Source organism: Danio rerio, chromosome 18, assembly GCF_052040795.2.
Source record: "Danio rerio strain M-AB ecotype USA chromosome 18, GRCz13ab, whole genome shotgun sequence".
In the NCBI taxonomy this organism is placed as follows: domain Eukaryota; kingdom Metazoa; phylum Chordata; class Actinopteri; order Cypriniformes; family Danionidae; genus Danio; species Danio rerio.
Window position 1 is genome coordinate 16,222,922 of NC_141038.1, and position 22,925 is coordinate 16,245,846.

Below are 22,925 nucleotides of genomic sequence, written 5' to 3' on the forward strand. Positions count from 1 at the left end.
AAGTTAGGTTTTTTAACACAGTATATTGTTGAGTGTAGATATGAATAAAACTGTAAAGTTTGGTGTGTATGTGTGTGTGTAAGTGCTGCAGAAGATTTCTTTTGAGAAAATAGTCTGTGAAATCAAAAAGTACAATGTTAATTTTGCTAGCACACACTGAATTCCTAAAGTGAACAATTAATCTGCATAAATAATTCAATAAAAAAAAGTTTGTTTTTGTAGTCTTCAGTATGTCTTCTCGGCATTTCCTTCTCTGATGAAGTCAGTTTGACGGCTTCAGCTACAATATTCTTAACCACGCCCCTTTTACCGTTAGTTTGCTATTATATAGTGAATATACACTATTTAGCGAATGATGTACAAATTGAAAGCCCCGCCCCTACTCAATATTCAGTTTCGGTCGGAAGTGCAATAACATACTGAAATAAAAGTCTCAGCAACTTCTGGTTCACACTGACTTTAAAATTATCCAGTCAGCTGCAATTGAAATCTACACTCACAAATTAATAAAGTAAAGAAATGTGTAACATAGAAAATACGAAGTGCATTTTGGAAAACAAAAAGGCCAAAAGCATAAAGTTATCAGGTGCTTGAAAAAAAAGTTTTTCTTTTATTTTGCAGTGTCTTGCCTTAAAAACAGGGAGAGATTACCCAGAGGTCTTCAGACACATGTCAGTGTATGGTGGAACTGCTTGTAAGTTTTACACGAATGCAGAGTCATAAAGAACAGGCAGACGAGGTCAGAGGTGAAAGTGCTCCAGTGTCAGAGATCTACTGCAGTATTGACATTCACTGAACTCATTTATGGCAGCGCCGTGTGCTTGGAGTCCAGAGCAGAACAAAGCGCTCCCGCAGGACAAACGCAATCAGTCTGGATCACTGGCATCTGGGAATGATTCTGGACCGGGCACATGGGTGAAGCTGGATGGGTGGCTGAGAAAGCGCATACAAAACTCTGCCATGATTTACTCATCTTACACTTGTTCCAAACCTGAGTTTCCAGCCTGATCTCATGGGAAAATGTAAGTAATTTACGTTTTGTCAGTTTAGTGGCAATTTCATACAAGCAAGTTCAGTCGTACAGAGACGTACAGTTTTAAAATGGAGGCATGGCATCCAACCCCATGCTAAAACCTAACCGACATTGAGTGATGAGCAAATCGTACTAAATTGTACGAATTAGATCGTACAAATTCATATGAATGAGCCACTAAATCAAAATGTTACGAATTGCAGTGAGATTGCGTTGGAGTTTTTTAATTATGTTAAACATGAAGGAAGAGATTTTTGAAAATGTTGGAAACTGATAGCCATTGACATTTTCCTGCCAATGGCTATGACTACTAATTTCCAATAATCTTTAAAATACCTTGATTTGCACTTGTAATGCATTGTATTTTATTATTATATTTTTATTAAGATGCTATATAAAAATTAAATATACAATAGTAGTTCATTTATATATGTATTAGTATTAACTAGGGCCAGACAGAATCTGCAGACATTTTGTGCTATTTCTGCTAAGAATTTGGTAAAAATCTTCAGATTTATGCAGAATGAATTTGGAAGTATCGTAACCTAAAGCTCAAAATAAGAAATAAAAAGAATACTTTATAATAATAATAATATCAATAATAATATAAACATTTTAATTTGTATTCTTTTTCCAATATTTCTCAAATGCTGTTCAAAGGAGATAAGATTTTTTTCAACACATTTTTTAAAAATTAAATAACTCACTTCTAATAACAATTTTAATTTTGTTCTTTTTTCTTGATGACATTTTACTAGTAATTTTGCAATATACTAGTATAAATACTAGTTAAAGTGCAATTTAAAGGTTTAACAAGCTAATACTGTAAGTTTAACTAGGCAAGTTTGGTTCATCCAAGTCATTGGATAGTAGTAATTTGTTTTGTAGCCAATCAAAAAGTAATAACATTCTTAATAGGGCCAATAATACTGAATTTAAGCAACCCAGGCTCATTCTGAAAACATACCACTATATACACATTTCTGAAGAGTGCCAGTATGTCCCAGAAGGTTCTTGCGTAAATCCACCAGAGGTCGCTGTCGACTGACTGACTGACTGAACGGTTGACTGACCCACCCTTCTCCTTCCCTTAACCCAACCAATAGTGTTTTCAAAAGCATCGATTAACCCGCCCACCCACTTCCACAACTGACGGTTTTAAAAAGCAATCCAGAAAATTAAAAGTCTGATTTTTACCACGTTTTCAGATTTTACCTCATTCTCACCCTGTTATTTACTTGTTTATTTTATTTTTTGGCTTCTATTTTTGTCTTACATGTTTCTGGAATCATTCTTCGCTGGATTTAAACTCAATATGATAAGGAACAGCATAACGTTCATTTTAAAGATGAAATGCAGCCATACGTACTCCTGGCTACATAATTTGCGATCTCCAGAAATGCATATAGGGCTACGTTTTCAAAATGAGTCTATGTTAACATTTAAAAAACATTTTAAAATGTTTAAATTGCTTTTAATACAACCAAACAAGCAAAAAAAGACTTTTTCCAGAAGAAATAATATTATCGAAAATACTGTGAAAATTATCTTGCTCTGTTAAACAACACTTAATCATAAAATAAAAATTAATCATAAAATAATTCTGACTTCAATTGTATATTCCGGCCTAATTAGAAAAAATATCAGCTGTGATTAAGCCTGTCTGACCAGCACAAACCAGTATATCTGAATTCAAACCAAATTGTCTGAATCATAGATCATGAACCAATGTGTAAAGTAAACAACTCCATCATTATTTCTCTCCCACACACAGAGCAGATATTTCAGAACACAGTTTTTGAAGTCCGCCTGTCGCTTTAGCTCCTCTGCAAATGCTGTAAGCATGCAGAAGCTGCTAGCACAAAACCAACAGGTCCTTTTCTCCAATGTCCAATGACAGATTCAAATCCACAACTACGCAAAAAGATCTACTGCATATACATATGGTGCAATTTAAAAAGGCAGGCTCCAGGCTGACTTTAACTGTGCTGATCAACACTGGATCTGTTCGGCCTCGTCTGCTCCCTTCAGGCACTAACTGCAGGATTTTAATGGCACAGGAAGGATTCGGTTTCAAAGATCCAATAGCGGGCAGCCTGAAGCACAATTCAGCTCTAATGAAACATGACTCTCCTAGTTATCAGAACAAAAGCCAAAGAGACCTTTTCTGATGTATTCATAATAATATCTGATAAAACCGCAATTATTAAATTGCAAAGGCTGAGATTTGATTGGATATATGAACTGTTTATATGAAAATGTGGTATATGCAAACTGCACAGCCCCGGAAACTGACACATGAATAAATGTTTGATGGTGTAAGATTTCATAACAGAGTTTTAGACAACCAATTTTACAGCTGCTATGTAAAATAGAATTATTTTTATTTATTTTTTCACAAGTAATCTTTTTATTATTTTACCATACATCTTTATTCAGTAGTTTTCATATTTCTGTTGTGTAAAAATATATTAATATTTTATAATTAATAAAGGTAAAACTTTAGATAAATACCAATCTCTCTTATTACCTGCCTATAATTAAGATATTGGCCGTATATTAGTACTTATAAAGTACAGATTCTGCTTGATCTTATTCAACATCTTTAACCTCACAAATATATAAACATAACAACTAAATTAATAAGTGGCAAATTGGGAGTTTGCTGTGGTAAAAGTCGATGGTTTGTTAATAGTAAGGATTATACCTTTAAAAAGTATAATAATATTGTTATTAATGGCTTATTATTTAAGCCATTTCTGAAATTAAATTACAATTTTTTGTCCAAACTGTGCAACCTTAAGAAAAATGAATTAAAAAAATATATTTTATTTATTTACTTATTCAATATATATCATTTTTAATCACATTTTAAATCATAGTCATATTTTTTATCAGACAACAACCCACAATTCCGCTGAGATTAGGTTGTGTTATCAATACCAAGGTTTGTTACAGTCACCCAAAATGCATTCAACAACCTTCCTCAACCCACAAATGTCACAACGATCATTGCAACCCTTAACATTTTAATTGCCAAAATACCTCTGGTATTGGTTGCCATGTCTGCCACCTTCTGAAACGCATCAAGAAACGCTGCGGTCGCCAACACTGTGGTTCTGTCAAGAGAGTAAACAGCAAAACATTTACAGACATCAGCGCCAGCACTGATTAAGAACAGCAACAGAACAGTTGAAAATCAATCTGATTCACATCTTGAGAACGTCCCAAATGCGGACTAGTGCTCTTGTGGACTTCGGTCAACGTACATCCATGAAGAGTTTGTCCCATTTGTCATTTTTTGTTTCATAGGGAGCTCAATTTTTCATTACTCTGGCATATTGTATTATCCAACAATCTGAAATTATGAAAATTAAAATTGGCTTTATTATAGTAACAATGTCGTAACCATGCTATTGGAGGGTTATCATTAGTATAACCACAGTTTTGATTCAAATATAAAGGTTAAACTGTGATTCTATCATTATTGTTACACCTTAATGCGAGTATAGTTCCTAGAGATTTTGACCTAGAAAATAGCTTTTATTTTCCATCAGTCTTAGTAAGTTTTAAAAAGAAAAATGATTAAAACTCCTTTTTTGTCACTTTTGAGATGCTAATGGTCTAATCCGATTCAATGATTTATGCTAAGCTAAGCTAAAAGTGCTCCCTTCAGACCCAAAGATCAGCTAAACGGATTCAGAAATGATAACGTTTAAATCTATAGGACTTTTAAAATAAGTCTATTTTTCCAAAAAGTATCTGTTCTGGCACTAGTACTGCTTCAAAAGTATCAATTTAGCATCAATGTCATCAAAATAAAACATTATAACCACCCAGGGTGATATTTGAGACGAGGCTTGTATGAAATGATTAAACAATAGAAGTGTTGTAGTGTTAGATCACCTTAGCTGGGAGTGCAGTTTGGTGGCCTTTGTGATGAAGTCTTCCCACACTGGATAGGAGTACTAGGAATGAAGACAGACATATAAGACAATGAGTAAAGATGTCACATCTCAACATTAATACGCATGCAGGTACTTCAACACAGGCTCATCTAGAACGTCATGTACCACAAAGAGAGCAAAACACTTCAGATGAGGACCAGATGTCTCATTGAACACAAACAGTCACAACACTCCACCATCTGCTTTTTGGAAGAACATTCACTGCAAGAACAGCACCAGAATCTCATCCAGGTGGACTGACCAAGTCTGTCCTCATGGCTTTATATGCTGTCAAAAAAGATACTAGTGTGTATACTATAGACTTTTAAAAGGAAAATTTGACTAAAAATTTCATAAAGAAATAAAGAAAGGTAAGATTTATGTGGTGATTTTATATACAGGGGTTAGACTATAAAAACTGGAAGCCTGGTTTTAGACTACAGTAATTCATTAGTATGGTGTAGGAGCTCCTTTTGGAGCCAATCCAGCACCAATTCATATTGGGAATGACAGATACAAGTCCTGCACAGTGGCCAGGTTGGTGGAGGACATTTCCTGACTCGCTCCTGCAAAAACCCCAAAGTTTAGATCTGGTGACTGTGCAGGCCATGGGAGATGTTTAACTTCACTTTCATGTTCATCCAAATCATTCTGTCAGCAGTCTTGCTGTGTGAATTGGTGCATTATTGCCCTAATACATGGCACCGTTTTCAGGATATAATGTTTGAACCACTGAGTGCACATGATCCTCCAGAATGGTTCAGTAGTCCTTGGCAATGACACTCCCATCTAGCATGAGTATTAAGTCTAGTGAATGTCATGATATTGCAGTCCAAAACATCACTGATCCACCCCATGCTTCACTCTGTGCATGCACCAATCTGAGTGGTACGCTTCTTTGGGGCTTCTCCACACCATAACTCTCCCAGATATGGGAAGGTCAGCGAAGTTTGACTCATCAGAAAGCAATACATGTTTCACATTGTCAACAGCACAAAATTTTCACTGCTGGTACCACTGAAATTGACGTTTGGCATCGGCAAGTTAACTAACAATAACTAATGAAACTTTATTACAAAGTGTGACCAAACACATATTAAATGCATTGCGAAAAAAGTCAAAAGAAATTATGTTTTTGTGTTATTTACAATTATTAAAATAAGTAAATCATGCGTCACCTACGTTGTTTATGTTAAAATAAATGTAACTTTAGGCGGTTCATTCCACTGTGGCAACCCCAGATTAATAAAGGAACTAAGCCGGGAAAAAATGAATGAATGAATTTAACTTTAAGTCAATTTAATGTAATATACTGGTAGTTTAAATGACTAAAGTTAACTAGAATGAGTAAAGTTAACTATATTCAACTTAAAAATACAAGGCAGCAACTTGTTTTTTTTCCAGTGTCTATTTTAACATTTAAAATAAATAAAGTCAAGAATTTATTAACAGTTAATAAAAAACAAATGAAAAACTGATTATCAGAGGTCTAAGACTTTCACATTGGATCATTTCAGGGGAAAGTCTGTCTTTAATAAACTCAACTTTCTAGGCGCAGGACGGAGGAATCTTTGTAGAATTGTGCTGACAGCTCTTGTTAAGGTTGGAATAAGGTTGTTTTGCATGGTCTCCGACAGCCATGATCTTTCATTCAGAGGTTAAGACAATCATCTGTCTGGAAATCCTTGGTCTCTATCCACATTACAGTTAAAAAAAATAGGTCAAAACTCGCTGAATGAGCACATTCTGGCATCAGGTTTGCTGACACAGACACTAAACATGGAAACACAACCCCTAAAAAGGAAAAGACAGCTAGGCTACAAGGAAGAGCACCTGTGATATTTCATAAAAAGCAAAAAGAGTCTGATTTTGTGTGTGTGTGTGTGTTTTGAAACATATTTCTGTTTAGCAGATAATTGTAAAAACAAAAAAGACCCCCTAATAGTTATGTTCTAATAAAATGGCTCTTTGTGGATTATGTGGGATATTGCATAAACTTAGATTATGAAAAAGTCCACATAGAAAAACTGACATTGGAAATCGCATACTTTCTTACAACATAGCAGGCGGGCAAATGTGACAAAAGATATGCCAGATTTATAAATAATAAATTTATAACAGTATTTATAAAAATAAAACACTGAAAAATGAGTAATTAAAGATTATTAATTGGATTTACTATATTTTTAGGGTAAGTGCTTGCAAACAATTTATATGGGCTGGATTTAAACAGAAATTAAGTTGAACATAACTAAATTGAGTTTGATTGTTTAAATTCAACCCCTTTAAATTGTTTTCAACCACTTACCTTAAATATTGTAGTAAATCCAGTCCAAAAGTATGACGTATTACATTCTCTGAGATTCTGAAGTGCGCATATGATGGACACTTTACTTCCCATGAGGCCACAGGAAAGGATTTGTCACGTAACCGATGCTGCTAGGTCACAAAATAATGATAACATATCCAGATTGCATACGCACATTCATATTATATAACACGTTTTTAAGCAGTGGTGGATTAATTACTTTTCAAAAAATGACTCTGGATGCAATCATACAGAGTAAAAAGCTTTATAGCTCATAGGTTCGGGTTCTGTTAGATCGACATGACCTTCTAACATGCTGTTTTTTAATTCTAATTTACATTTTAAAATAGTTTTACTGTGACTTTTCATGAACTTGATGAATAAATGTGAAAAACAAAAACACGTTTACCCAATTATAAACTTACATGTACCTTTACTCTTTCCTAAACAGTCAAAGCCATTATTATTTAAATGCCACAGATGGTTAATTAGCTTTTAAGTAACAAGACGAGAAGAGCATGAGGAGATTGAGACTGAAATAGATGAAGCAGGAAGGTTGTTGCAGGTTAAGAAGACGCTGTCAATTTAATTCATCCCACAATGGGCAAGAGCTTCATTGAATAATATGATCATCTTATTGGATGTACACAAGAGCATATTGTTATATATTGTTTTCATTTTCAAGAGTTCAAACTTAGCTGATGATTTGTTATAAAGCTTGTTTGGCATCCTGTCCCGGGAGAGTGGCCTGAGCTCATAAGATCCTCAAGCCTGGAACTCCCTCCCATTTGCAGGGCAAGAGGAGAGTTTGAGCTCCGATGGATCTCAAGAACTCCCTGCTGTAGTAGCCAATGAACAGATAGTGATTGCTCTTAAGAGATAACTACTTACTAGGAGCAGGTCTATGATGCCAATTTGTATAATTAACTTAAGGTGCATGTTTCTGGATGATGGGAGGAAACAGGGGAACCCGGGGGAAACCCACGTGAGCATGGGGAGAAAGTGTAAACTCCGCACAGAAACACCGGCTGGCTTGGTAAGGACTAATACCAGTGATGTTCTTGCTGTGAGGGAATAGTGCGAACCACTGGGCCACTGTGCCACCCATCCAGGAAAGAAGGAGGAGTAGGGGAGGAAGGGGGTATTCTTCAAAACGAAGATGGCTGTTATATACTGCAGGGTATTTATAGTGGCTTAGGAATCTTGCACTCTGTTAGGGTTAAACTTTGTGATTACACAGCAAATTACATTCTGAAATGTGGTTTCTGGTTATTATTATCCAACTCAACATGGCAGATCCTGTGATATGACTACTGCAGTTTGGCTTATTTTTATATACAGTATATATATATATATATATATATATATATATATATATATATATATATATATATATATATAGAGAGAGAGAGAGAGAGAGAGAGAGAGAGAGAGAGAGAGAGAGAGAGAGAGATCACATCAGAGTTGATTTTGAACAAATAGACCTGCAAAATATGGAATTTTTGCATTGATATTGCAATGTGCGCATGCATATTAGTCACATCACAGGATCTGCAATGTCACATCAGTATTAAAATTGACCAGTAGCCACGTTTGACAACACTCATGACTTGTGGAGTCATTGCAACGTTTAACCATAAATTTGATCCATATACGTTTAACCATAACATTTATCATTTATGTGTTTTTTTTATCATGAAATGCATCCAGTCCAATTACATTGTATTATTACATTTCTATATCTGAATATTGCTAGACTTCCAGAAAATCATATTTATATTATATCTGCTCTACTGTATTTCCCAATGTTTGTGATTGGTTTAATATATTCCTTTGTAGACACTCACTTACAAAATCATCACAATGTATATAAAATGATTTTTTTTTTTTTTCAAATAGACCTAATCATTTTATCTGGTGAAATTATACTCCATGTCACAATAAACTGTATATCGCAGAAAAAAATATTGCAATGTCATTTTTTCCAACATTGTGCAGCAGTAAAACATGTGAACACAGACATATTATATGTTGCTTAAGAGAAGAGCCATTCTAGTATTATGATTGGAATCAGTAACAAAGGCCAAATAAGACTTTGAAGAACAGCCAAATTATGTGATTATTTGTTAGACTCCATGCTAGTTTATCTCAGCAGCGCAGCTCTTGTGGCCAATAAACACATTAAACAAGAGGACTGAAAGATCTAACATTTTAACCCCAGAAAAAACAAACCGTTCACTCAAAACTGAGAATTCTGTCAGCATTTACTCACCCTTCACTTGGCACAAAACTGTTTCAGTTTCTTTCTTCTGCTGAACCTAAAAAAGATATTTTGAAAAAAACTGCAAAACGTTTCTGGCTTTCTTCAGAATATCTTCTATTAAGTTCAGTAGATAAAAAGATCCACATAAAGGTTTGAAACCACTTGAAGGATAGTAAATAATATGTCAATTTTCATTTTTGGGTAGAACTATCTCTTTAAAAATGCTATTGGCTCAATCTGTCCAACCCAGGCTCATTGAAAATATGTGCCAATGACAACATTTTTGAGAACTGGCAAATATTTACCTTGGAATACTTTGTCTTGCAGTTTTTACAAAACCACTAGAGGGCGCTGTGTACATTTTTGACAATCTTAAATACATTACAGGGGCAGGTTTTGTCATTTCCTTGTAAATCCACCAGAAAGCGCTGTGGACATTTCTGCGCATATTAATGTCCTTTTCATGCGCATGCGGGTCAGCTGGCCATCATACATAATCAGGGCATATGCAAGAATCCTAACGGTAATTTTAATACCATTTTAAGACTTTTTAATGGCCTTCTCAGAATATTTGAACACCTCATCGGCACTTCAAGTTCTATTCAGTATCAAACCTTAAACTTAATAAACAGTTGTTAATAAATATGTTTTTTCGGAGTCAAACACTTTGGATAACGCTTGAACAAAATTTAAAACCTCGCAAAATACAATTAAGACTTTTTAATATCTTTTAAGGGCCTTAATTTCCTCATAATTGATATATTAACTTTTAATACTTTTTAACACCCCACAGACACCCTGCTAATACATTAGCTTGATGTCCATCGTCTGATCCACCTCCCAAATGTGGCGCCATTCACAGTGAGCTATCCCAAGCAAACCACTCATGCAAGAAAAGCCATCTATATGCACTGAAAAAACACTGTAGTAATAATTTGCACAAATGAATTTTAAGTAAATTTTACAACCTTAGATCAGGTACAATTAACTTGTCAATATCATGTAAAGTTTACTTTATTTAGGAGTGTTAGGTTAAAGATTAAGTAAAAGTTAATTGATTATCTTTACTTTTGAGTCTTTATTTATTTATTTATTTAAATGAACCAAGTTATGTCCTTTTCTTGTTTTAGCAGAAGGAACATTGATTTTATCAATTCAAATCAATCTAATTAGCAATAATTTAGTACATTTGGTGCAACTTGGTTTATTTAAGAAACACATTTCCACTTGAAACATGATATTTCACTTTATTTTAACAAAGTATTTATTCAACAAATTTATTTAGCAAGAGCAAATTCACTTTATAAATGCTTACTGGTGTCAGCGCTAGTGTTAGCACAGCTGTGATTTTCTGAGTGAAGCGTCAAACATAAATGCTGATAATAAAAATGCCAGTGCCACGGATGCTGCTCTTCTGCAAGGTGGTAACCTTAAAACTAAAAGACATACTCAAAACTGTTCTAATGATGCTCAAACTCTAAAAAGTCTCTTTCAAATTTAAGCACCTAAGATTGCTTTTATTTTCAAAATACTTTTATTTTTATTCATTCCCTTGCAAAGCATGTTGGGAACTATCCATTATGACATATCCATTATTAAAACGTACTTAATATTACTAGGTTTGTGACGATTGCAAAATATTTAATTATTACGAGTAAATGAATATAAGTATTTAACTTTTTCCACTCATTTCATTTATTACATGAAGTAAATGTGTAAATATTAAATATGTACTTCTAGTTATCCTTGACACTTAATATAACAATTTAAAAATTATTATTAGTCTATTTATTAGATTTGACTACACTAAAACGTCATTTCTTTCAGTGTGGACATAAGCAGTCAGTGGCACCACCTTATAGTGTTTATCTTCCACATAAAATGCAGCCATATGTACCCGCGAGCACATATTTCAGGGTTCTCAAAAAATGTACACCAGGGCACATTTTCCCAATGAGCCTGTATTAAATCTGTCATATCAAGCCTTGTGTTTATCTGTAAACCCAAAAAGCAGCTGAAACATAAAGCATTCACTGAAAATGTTAAGTATGTAGAAAAATGTTTGCTTAATTTATAAATGACTTAAATTATTTCTTAACTTAATAATATTTAGATTACATTTTTGAAGTGAAAGCACATGTGCACGTTTTTCAGTGCTTCGCTTCCAATTATTCTTACAAAAATAGCTTCCATAAACCTTTGGCCAGAGCTGTAAACTCTTTTTATTGATCTCCAGTCTGCCAAGTGAAATCGCTGAGCAGAGAAATGCTCATTTTTTGGGAGAGGAGTTGCCCTATCTACTCGAATCATCTCTGACATTACAACACTCTCCGGCTGCAACCTCTTCACCGGTGCTGATAAACTGCATGTCATACAAGCTGAACGTTGCCAGCTTTGGGCCTGAGCCAAGTCTGAAGCCGTTCACAATATATGAACTCCAGATCTGGCATCTGGCCACTGAACTTCACTCAAACGCCAACTTTCAGCAATAACATTCACTACTGGAGCCGCATGAGAACATGGAAACCATTTATGGAACAGTACGTTCAACCGCAGGCTTCTGCTCCAGCAACGCAACAGGCTGGAAAGCACTCCAAAATACAAAAAGCTTGGAAAAGAAATCATATCTGAGAGATGGCCATGAGAGGTTTAAATGTTACATATTAAACTGAACTTATCCACACAAATGTGCAGAAACCTTGAACCTTTCAGCAACAACATCATGCGGTTAGTTGAGGAAACACATTCACAGTTTTCCCCTCAATAAATAATACTTATTGATAGTTGTTGTAATTATATTTAAGAGGTTTAAAAGAGAGTTATGCAGAATAAATAACTAATATGCACTTTATATGCATAATAAACAGTCAGTGTAGTATAATTCGCATAAAAATCAACTAATAATGAATATGTTCCTTAATTTAAAGTGTTACCAATTCTACATTCTATTTTAACTCTATATTTTTACATACTTTTTAGACGATATGACATATTTTGCATAATAATACAGTAAAAGTTTGGCTTGTCTTCATCAAGGACTACAAACATTTCCTCTCACAGGAATACTTCACCCAAAAATTTTAATGCAGTCATTTTTATCACCTGAAATACATTCAAAAGGTATTTCGTTAAACATTTGTCACCAAACTAAACACTAATCGAAAAATACTATGGAAGTCAATGGAGAACATTCAGGGTATATACAGGAATCAAAGAGTGAACATTTTAAGACCTTTTTAAGACTGTTTATATACATTTTAAGACCTTATAGCCACTTTAGGTTTCAACCAGAAACACTGGCGAGATTTTAACTTACAGTATATTTACTAAATATTAATGTAAGAAACTAATCCAAAACTAAAACATCATTCATATGCTAAATGACAATCTATTAACTCAAGCTAATTCAGCAGGTTGACACCTGTAGAACTGCAGAAATAATGGTTTTGCGTGAGTTACTGCAGTAAACAAAGCAGCCTGATTTCAAATCTAGCAGGATTTCATTGATTTCACAAACTACAGAGCATCCTAATATTTGCAGATTAAATTCAGGCAAACTTCAGCATACAACCATACATTAAAATGATATAAGATTTAATACCTCACAAAATAGCATTTAAGACTCTTTTTTATACTTTTTAAAGGCCTTAAATTTCTCTACATTAATTTATCAACTTTTAATACTTTTTAAGACCCCGCGGACACCCTGACATTATATTTTTTCTTACAAACAAGGCAATTCAAACAAGTTTGGAACAACCTCAGGTTGAGTAAACTAATTTGAATTCTAAGTATTGTCATTATTGGGTGAACATAACTATAAAATATAAACTTTGGTATATAAAATTGCAAATGGGGCTGGGCGATTAATCGAAAAGTATTCAAAATCTACATTGAGAACCTATAATCGATCTAATTTTTCCAGATAAATTTTTTTGTATTACTTTCCCTACCATACAGGTGTGTGGAGTCACGAGTCCCTCCTCTGTTAAGGCTTATTTACTTATTATTATATTAGAATTTAATATATTATGATTTATACTTTTAATATTATTCCGATAATATACTTCTGCCAAGCGCACACATACTGTCCGGCACAGCCTTCACATACCCACGCAACTCTCAAAAATGTAAATACACGTCACAACGACACATAGCATAAGCTTTGTGACTGGTCGGTTTGGTGGCGGTGACGAGGGTGGGCGGTATGAAGAGCCGCGTTTTAGGCTATGTGTGCTTTAATTTCAATCGTTCAGCGTTGATGTTCAATAAATAATCATAGATAATCAAGTAATGCACTTTTCATTCAGAAATCTCTTACTTGTAATATTCATTTATTTTCTTTTCAGCTTAGTCCCTTTATTAATCCGGGGTCACCACAGCGGAATGAACCGCCAACTTATCCAGCATATGTTTTATGCAGCGCATGCCCTTCCAGCTGCAACCTATGACTGAGAAACATCCAAACACTCTCATTCCCTCATTCACACACATATACTATGGACTATTTTAGCTAACCCAATTCCTTTATACCGCATGTCTTTGGACATCTGGACGATAACACAGGGAGAACATGCAAACTCCACACAGAAATGCAAACTGACCCAGCCGAGGCTCAAACCAGCGAACTTCTAGCTGTGAGGTGACAGCACTACCCACTGCATCACCTCACTTGTAATATGTGAACATATTTACTGTACTGAACCTGTCAGTGAACTAAGAGGGCAAAAACATAAAATAAATAAATTAAATAATCGTTCATTAATCATAATCGAGTTTAAATGTTCAATTGATCGAGATTTTGATTTTAGGCCAAATCGCTCAGCCCTAATTGCAAGTACAGTATATAAATACAATAACAAGAAGTGCAAAGAAAGAAAACCACTATTTACATGTCTTATAATATAATTTCTTGTATTGATATTATCACTTCAATTTTCATATACCAAATAGTTAGAGTGAGTTTATCCACTTTTGTCGTCAGTCAAAACAAAATTCAGTCAGCTAAACTACACCCTTAATACATTAATATCAATATTTAAAGAAAAACTTTGTATAAAAGTGTAATTGTACATCACAAGCAAGTGGGAGTTTATCTGAGCTCCACATTTAAGCTCACTCTGAAGCTTTTATATCTCTGTATGAGCCATGGGTAATCCCTGCACATTAACACTGCTTTTAGAATTCATCAATATGATAGAGGCTCAACCTGAGAGATATTCTGACTGGAGTCCAAAACAGTAAACACCTTTCGCTCATTGGACAACTAATAGCTAGGCAGACATTTAGTGCAGCATTTTTAAATCTGTAAATGCTGAGGAGTCGAGGACTATGTTAAGTGAAATTAATTGGGTTAAAATAGGATTCTTTTGGTGTAAAATGTAAACTACCATAACCATTACAAACACACTTAATAACATAATAAATAAAACATAATAAAACTTGAATATCGAATGATATTTTATAATTCCGTTCAAGCTTTTAAAAATGTGGGTGGTGGCAGAGCTTTGTATTTAAAAAATCAATCAGAAAAATAATATTAATAATTTTGTACATTTATAACCCTAACTAGAAGCACAATATTTGCTAAAATGTATTTTCTCTTTTTTAGCTTAGTGTTCTACCCATTAGTTTTGTATTTATCATGAAGTAAACGCTCGAAAATATAAATGTTTAACATATTACAGGTTGTAAAAACATCTACAAAAGGATCCAATTCACATTTCACAACAAAGCCCTCCATGCTGAGACCCCCATGTCATTAATCACAGCATCAGTGGTGCAGGCAGCTGGACCCCTAATGAAAACAAAGGCAGTAAAACACAACCATCTTTTTTCTTGCTAAATATCTGCATCAATAAAGCAGAGCTGGTACCTTCATATCATTGACGATCGCCTGAAACAATCCACCTAGAGCCCCGCACTCCTTCTCCACACTCTCCATCATGTCACCGAGCCCCGGATTGTTGTTCTGCTCCCAATGAATGAACAAAAATCGGCTGGAAGAAATATTCGGATCCCCCCCGAGAAAAAAGCTGGTTGTTCTTTTCAGGGTCTGTGCTGAAAGTGGTCCATCACATCCTAACATCAAACTCTTGTTGCTTCGGGTGTAAATGTAAGCAACACGCAGCAGATGTCGGCAAAATGGAAACAACAATTGAGGCTGTCGGGTGGCTCTGTGCCCGTTATCCAGGCGGTGATGAAGGCTGGGGTCAAAAGATCCGCTTCTCCCCTCCCAACCACCCAGTTTAGGATACAGAAGACGACTGGTGTTTCATGCTGACACTCTGTGCTGTCAAATGCGAGAGGTTTCGGCTCAAACACTGCAAGTCAGAACGCGAATTTAGGATGAAATACGGAGTCGAGTGATGCGGTGAAAGACGGACGTGATATTCGATCCACCAGGTTGGTGGGCGGGATCTGAGGGAATGGGGGCGGGGCCTATAGGGTAGACATATGGCAAGTTTGTGTGTATGTGTGTGTGCGTGTGTGGGGAGAGGACAATTGAATGGAGGGTTTTTAAAGTAGCTTTAATGTGTCTTTGTGTTGCAGGGACAAAGTTAACAGCACAGCTGCCACTGCAGGCCATTAAATGGACAGTGCACTTTTTTTAACCCTTTAGCTGTTGCTGCAAAAAAAGTTTACAAATATAAAAGAAATGTCATTTTTTTGTGGAATTTTTGAGAAAAAGGGAGGAAAACAAAGTTTGTGTTAAATGACATGATTATAATTATTATACTTAACTAACATTAAAATCTAAACTAAAACAACACATTTATACTGGATTTATGGGGAAAAGTACCTTTGAACTTTGTAATGTTTTAATAAAAATTTTCATTAATATGATGAACTAAAATAAATCAAATCTAAAGGAAACATTGATAAAAGGAAATATTTCTTTTGAAATATTTAAACTAAAAACAACAACAATCCCACAAACACTAAAAAAACTACAAAATATTATTTAAAAATGTTTGGTATGCCAAAATAACTTTGGATATACAAACTGCATAGATTTGTTGGCTGCACATCCATGATACGAACCTCCCGTTCCACCACATCTCAAAGGTGCTCTATTGGATTGAAATTGGTCACTGTGGAGGTCATTTGAGTACATGTCATGTTCAAGAAACCAGTCTGAGATGATTTGCTCTTTATGACATGGCGCGCAATCCTGCTAGAAGTAGTCATCAAAAAATGGGTGCACTGTCATCATGAATGGGTGGACATGGTCAGCATCAATACTCAGGTAGGCTGTGGCATTGACACAATGCTCAATTGAAACTAATAGGCCTAAAGTGTGCCAAGAAAATATCCCCCACACCATTACACCACCACCAGCAGCCTGAACCATTGACACAAGGTAGGATGGATCCATGCTTTCATGTTGTTGAAGCCAAACTCTGACCCTACCATCTGAATGTCGCAGCAGAAATCGAGACCCATCAGACCAGGCAATGTTTTTCCAATCTTCTATTGTCCGTCTTTGTTGTGTCTATGTGAATTGTTGCCTCGGTTTCCTGTTCTTGGCTGACAGGAGTGGCACCCGGTGTGGTCTTCTGCTGCTGTAGCCCATCTGCCTCAAGGTTCAATGTGTTGTGCGATCCCTTCTGCATATCTCGGTTGTAACGAGTGGTTATTTGAGTTCCTGTTGCCTTTCTTTCAGCTTGAACCAGTCTGGCCATTCTTCTCTGACCTCTGGCATCAACAACATTTATGTCCACAGAACTGACACATACTGGATATTTTCTCTTTTTCGGACCACTCTCTGTAAACCCTAGAGATGGTTGTGCATCATAATAGCAGTAGATCAGCAGTTTCTGAAATAATCAGACCAACCTGTTTGGCACCAACAACCATGCCACATCCTGATGCCCCATTCTGATGCTTGGTTTTAACTGCAGCAGATCGTCTTGACCATTTATACATGCCTAAATACATTGAGCTGCTGCCATGTGATTTGTCTGATAAGAAATTTGCGTTAACAAGCAGTTTGACAGGTGTACTTAAGTGGCTGATGAGTGTAGATTGATAAGATTACATAAAAATTTGAAATGTTTTTAAACCCTTTTAGATCATAGATCACTGCTACACTACATATTCACTACAATAATAATAATAATAATAATAATACAAAATATATCGAAACATTTAAAAAGTCACAAACTTTCAAAAGTCAAGTAGCTTTCTTTTTTTTTTGTGAAATTCAAATCTCATATTAAGTCATTACTAGGTAGATTATTAAGATACATCGATATGAACTTTAAATCACTTCAAATAGCTAAAAGAGAAACAGTACAGCAGAAAAGGCAGCATGTTTTGCAATCCTAATGAAATTCCTAATCAGGTCACTGTGAACTGCATTGAGCAATGTGTGTGTCCTAAACCTTGACCTTGCTGCCGGACACCGTCCCTCGAGAGCTGAATGAGAGAAGAGACCACAATGATACATTACATCCATCTCCAGCACAGATATCATATTTACTGTACATCTGCATATCATATTTACATCTGCTTTTGGCCACTGAGACCCACAAGCAAATCTCCTACATGCTGTTGCCACATGCAGGTACACAGATGTTTAAGCATGAAATTGTGATTTACCTTCGCTCCCCAAATTCTGGAAAGTACATTACGTAAGTACTGGGAGTTATGTAATCTGATATGAGTTTGAGAAATGGGAGATGAAGAACCCATATCAAATAAACACTTTTGACTTTTGAGCCACTGTTTTCCGTCACAGTCCTTAGAAAAGCACTTAATGAGGAATATACAAGCCAGAGAGTTTACAAATAGCTTGACCACAGAATAAAGTGGAATATGAATACAGTGCGAGTGATTGCTTTAAATAATTTACAAAATGACCACCGATTTTTAAACAGTGTTGTGTAAATGTGGGGTATTCCCATAAAATATTAGATTCGAGTTACTTGCCAAGAAAATAATTTAACTGATGTAAATGCTCCTTTAAATTTAAAACTCAAATGCCTAAACAACAAATTATTAAAATATCTGAATCAGGGTTTCAGGTATAAATTGAAATAAATAAATAAATAAACTATTTTAAAACTAATTCAAAACAAAAAAGCCAAATTAAGTATTTATTTTAGTTAGTTGCAAAGAAAATCTTTGACCTGAAAATAAACAAATGATGAAAAATATTTGGCAAGAAAAATAAATTAATTGATGTGAATGCTCATTTTAAATTAAAACTAAAATAATAATATTAATAATAATAATAAACTAAACAATGAACTATTAAAATATTGTATTTAAGCCAGGGTTTAAAAAAATAAACCTAACAAATAAATAAATAAATAAATGTAAAACTAATTTGAAAACAATAAAAGCAAATAAAACTATTTATTTAAACTATAGTTGCAAAGAAAATCTCGTACCTGAAAAGAAATTACAAAAAATATTTTGTTCATATTAAAACTAGAATACTTAAACAAAAAAACGTTAAACAACGCTAAACCTTTTAAATAAACACTAAACAAAATTCACACTGTTTGTAAAATAGCACCAATCTGAATTTATTTATTTTTTCATGTTTAGACACAGATGTTTTTTGGCTCAATAAATGCAAAAAAAACAACAACTAATTAATTGACAGAAATAAATATATCCGCGTATTCTAAAATTGAATTTCAGCAATAACAAAGTGCTCTCCTGACAAATGAACAAACCTCTTAATTATTATTATTATTATTTTATATGCATCGAGCCAACTGAACACGACTGACCACAGCAAAACCCCAACCGCAGTTTCCTGGAGTAGAGCTAAAGAAAATTAAAAGCCCCCCAACAACTGCTCCAGAGGTGAAGGAGGATGTTGTTGAGTTCCTCTTACGCCACAAGGAAGAACATTCTGTTCTTTAAAACGGCTAAATTCCTCCAAAAAAGATAGTCAAGGAACCACCTCTGACCTTCAGGCAGTTGTTAACCTTGTTACTTTAACAAGTTTGGTCAGGTTTGATGTTTTTCAGTCATGTACAGTCCTTATGTACAGTACACAGTTGCTCTCTTGGTTTTTTTGGGGGGGGTAATATCACACAAACTGTCGAATGAAGAGACATCATCATTTTTTCAGGGGGGCTAATAATTCTGACTTTAACTTTATATCCAATTAAATGAGATTAATCTTTTCTGGAAACAGTCGTAATGCATTATAATCTGCGATGGAAGCACTCTCTACCCTTATTATTATTCAGATTTTCAAAGTGGAAAGAAAACAAGCATCAACGGGAAAGCACGAACTTCATAAGATCATGCATATGTTTTGAGTAACAGTTATTTTTATGAGCATGGAGACACTTAAAATGCCATTCTAACCATAGTCTGCCTGCCGACTGGAGGAGAACCATCTGTGGCAGCGTCCCGTTCAGAGGGGGCGCTGGGCTGAGGGACTCCGGGCCCTTGATCCACGCTTGGGCCTTCACTGAGAACATTTGAGCCAGTGGAATTTCCTCTTGCGCAGTCCGCTAAGCCAGAGGATTCCTTCAGATGGGCTAAACAGCGTGGAGGCACGTGCATCTCCCTGTGCTTGTGAAAGAACATAAACAGAATGGAAAATATGCAGAGAGCGTGAAGCCATGGACGGGTCAGGAAGGACGAAGGGAAGAGGACAACTATGTACTTTTTTTCCGAGGATTTAGTCAAAATGATTTTCATTCACAGTGAAAATAGATTAAAATGCTGCAATATACATGCCAGGCCAGTAGGTGGCAAAATGTGAAGAAATAAGCGAAACCACCTATTTTCACATGAGTCTACTGCGTTTCAAATAGAGTATTTACCAACCTACATCACGCATGATGTCACAAGGGTTCCCGGTTGCAAAAAGAGGCCGGTTACAATAGCAAACATTTTGTGTTGTGCGGAAGGATGCCAAATTCAAAGTCCAAAAAAAGAAAACGTAACTTTTACCGTACACCACACTGCTTTGAATGCCAACCGCAGATGTCTTTGGCTAAAAGGGAGCTGAGTGAAGTGACGACCTGATTAAAAATGCTTGACTCTGCAGTTTTCATTTTAGGAAAGTTCACGCTATGCTGAATCATACACATAACTCATTTTTGATTGCAGCAATGATTTCAGCAAAAAACGTTAAATATGCTTAATTAAACTGCGGACACTGAATGCTTAGAATGAAACGTGTTCACATACCCTGCCATACAGGTGCAGTTCCTTGTTTTTTTTGCTTGTTGAAGATCACCAAGGCCTTGTTTAGCTCAGTCTTTTTCCCTTTTCTTTGGCTAGACAGAACCGTGTTTTTTAGTAAAATGAATGAATGAATGAATGAATGAATGAATGAATGAATGATTGTTGTATGGAGGTATACGATTTCTGACACAGTATCGCACAAACCTGTTCACATCCAATGGGTCCTAGGAGGTTTGTATCCAGGTTGGCAAGTCGTAAGGAGCCTAAAATGTCAGGTGCGTTTAAGTCACTTTAGTCGGAGCACTACAAGCATAGCCATCACAGCAATAAATAGTTTTTTAAAATAAATTATAATAAATACTAGCTGTTTTTTAATTGTAACAATACTTCCATTTTCCATTGTCTGTATTACTATGTACATCATACAAACAGGAGCAGCCTTTGGTGAGCATAAAAGGCATTTGATGCTGAACCAAGCAAGCTGAAAGCACTTACGCAACACTTCCAAGATCTCCAAGAACTATGTAAACATAAGCAAACAATGAAATATTGTGTTTATACTATTTCGAGAGAGTTGCAAAAGACAGGATGCCTGATCAAGACTACCACAGTTTAATGACTGGACATTGTGTTCTCGGTGTAAAGGATATAGCTGTGAAATGGCATGTACATAAACATACAGTAGCTCAAGAAGTATTTGACACTCAAGTCTCTTAAATGCTCAAATAACATTGCATAATGCTATAAATATATGATGTAAGGGCTTATGTAGATGAATTAACAGTAGCATGACACCAGAAAGCATCAGAGAAATCTTAAATGAACTCAAAAAATATTTTTTTTGCTGATTTTTCAAACTACTTATTACAAATTAGCTGAATCAACACAATTCCTGAGTTTTTTTTTTTTTTTTTTTTTGGCGGGGTTGGGGGTGGGGGGCAACTTAATTGGTTCATGTTCAATTCACTTAAATTTGTATATATATATAAAAAAAAAGTTAGCTTAATCGATTTCAGTTAGGACAACATGACAAAATGTTTGTGGAATCCAGCATTTTTACAGTGTGATAAATGTTTTACTTAAATTAACAATGCAGTGACATTCAGAAGGTTTTAAGTGTGACTTACAGTGTGTAAATACATTTTGAGAGCCATGTAGAGACCATTTTGAGGGATGTAAACAATAACAATGGTCCTTACCTGTTTTAAATTTCTAATTTCAATAGCCTCCAAGAATCAAATGTCCATATGTTGATAAATAATATCATAATATGATTGAATTGTCTTTTGTTACAGTTATAAAATAGTTCGACAACAAACAGGAATGTTTATGGGCCAATGATATCACCCCATTGAAATAGTCTATATTAAAATATATGAAGTGGACCTGGGGGGCCAAGTCGGAGCACTTTCTCTGGTCCCCCGGGCTCTGCACTAGTTGGGGAAAATCTAAATTTAACCAAAACCATCGATTACAATTAGCAAGCATAATTCGGGACATTGCAACCTGCAGAACCTGGAAAGTTAAAAAAAATATATATGAAGTATTTCCCTATTAATAAGGACCAATTCTCACGTTTAACTAATTGCTTATTAGCTTGCATCTTGACTGTTTATTTGTACTAATAAAGCACATTCCTATATCTTATTCTGCCTGACCAAATTTGACATCTTCATCAACAACCTACTATTAATAAGCAATAAATGAAAAGTTTATTGAGGCTAAATTAGTGAAGACATCCTCATACACTAAAGCGTTATCCATTATTCTAACTAACAAACAAAATAACTATAGAAAATCGGAGTTCTTTAAATAAACCTGCAAGAGTTGAAACTTAGCTGGCTTTTCTTGCAATCTTCCTCTTTCACTCTGTGTCATTACATCTGGCTGCCAAGAAGTGAGCAGGAAGACGGATGTATTTTCCCTGTTTTCCTTCGGGCAGAACACTCTCCGACCACACGAACCGCACAAAGACTCTAAACACAGGCCACACAAAGGCCAGGTATCAAACACAGGCTGTAGAAAGAGAGGGAGATTCTCATGGGATAGGGAAATGTGTCCCTAAACTATAGTGCAAAGGTCAAATGTACATTTATTCATTCGCTTAATGCCTTCGGCTTAGTCCCTTATTTATCAGGCGGAAGCGCCAACTGTTTTACGCAGCGGTCGGATGCCTTTAGCCGCAACAAAGTACTGCACTCTCTCATT

At 35.2% G+C, this 22,925-nt stretch overlaps 1 protein-coding gene across 3 annotated transcripts in view; it reads right to left on the reverse strand.

Annotated features, from left to right (window-relative positions):
• mtss1la (MTSS I-BAR domain containing 2a) overlaps positions 1–15,946 on the reverse strand; it is a 66,807-nt gene extending 50,861 nt beyond the window's left edge. For 2 of the 3 annotated variants that reach the window (XM_087292186.1, XM_087292185.1), the window contains exons 1-3: positions 15,427–15,946; positions 4,940–5,001; positions 4,079–4,152 (exon numbers count right to left, since the gene is read on the reverse strand). In XM_087292186.1, coding sequence (XP_087148312.1) covers positions 4,079–4,152; positions 4,940–5,001; positions 15,427–15,639 — 349 coding nt within the window. In that variant the 5' untranslated portion in view covers positions 15,640–15,946. The remainder of the gene's footprint in view (positions 1–4,078; positions 4,153–4,939; positions 5,002–15,426) is intronic. The other variant, NM_001044926.1, reaches the window with a different exon arrangement.
• Between the last annotated feature and the right edge of the window lie 6,979 nt (positions 15,947–22,925).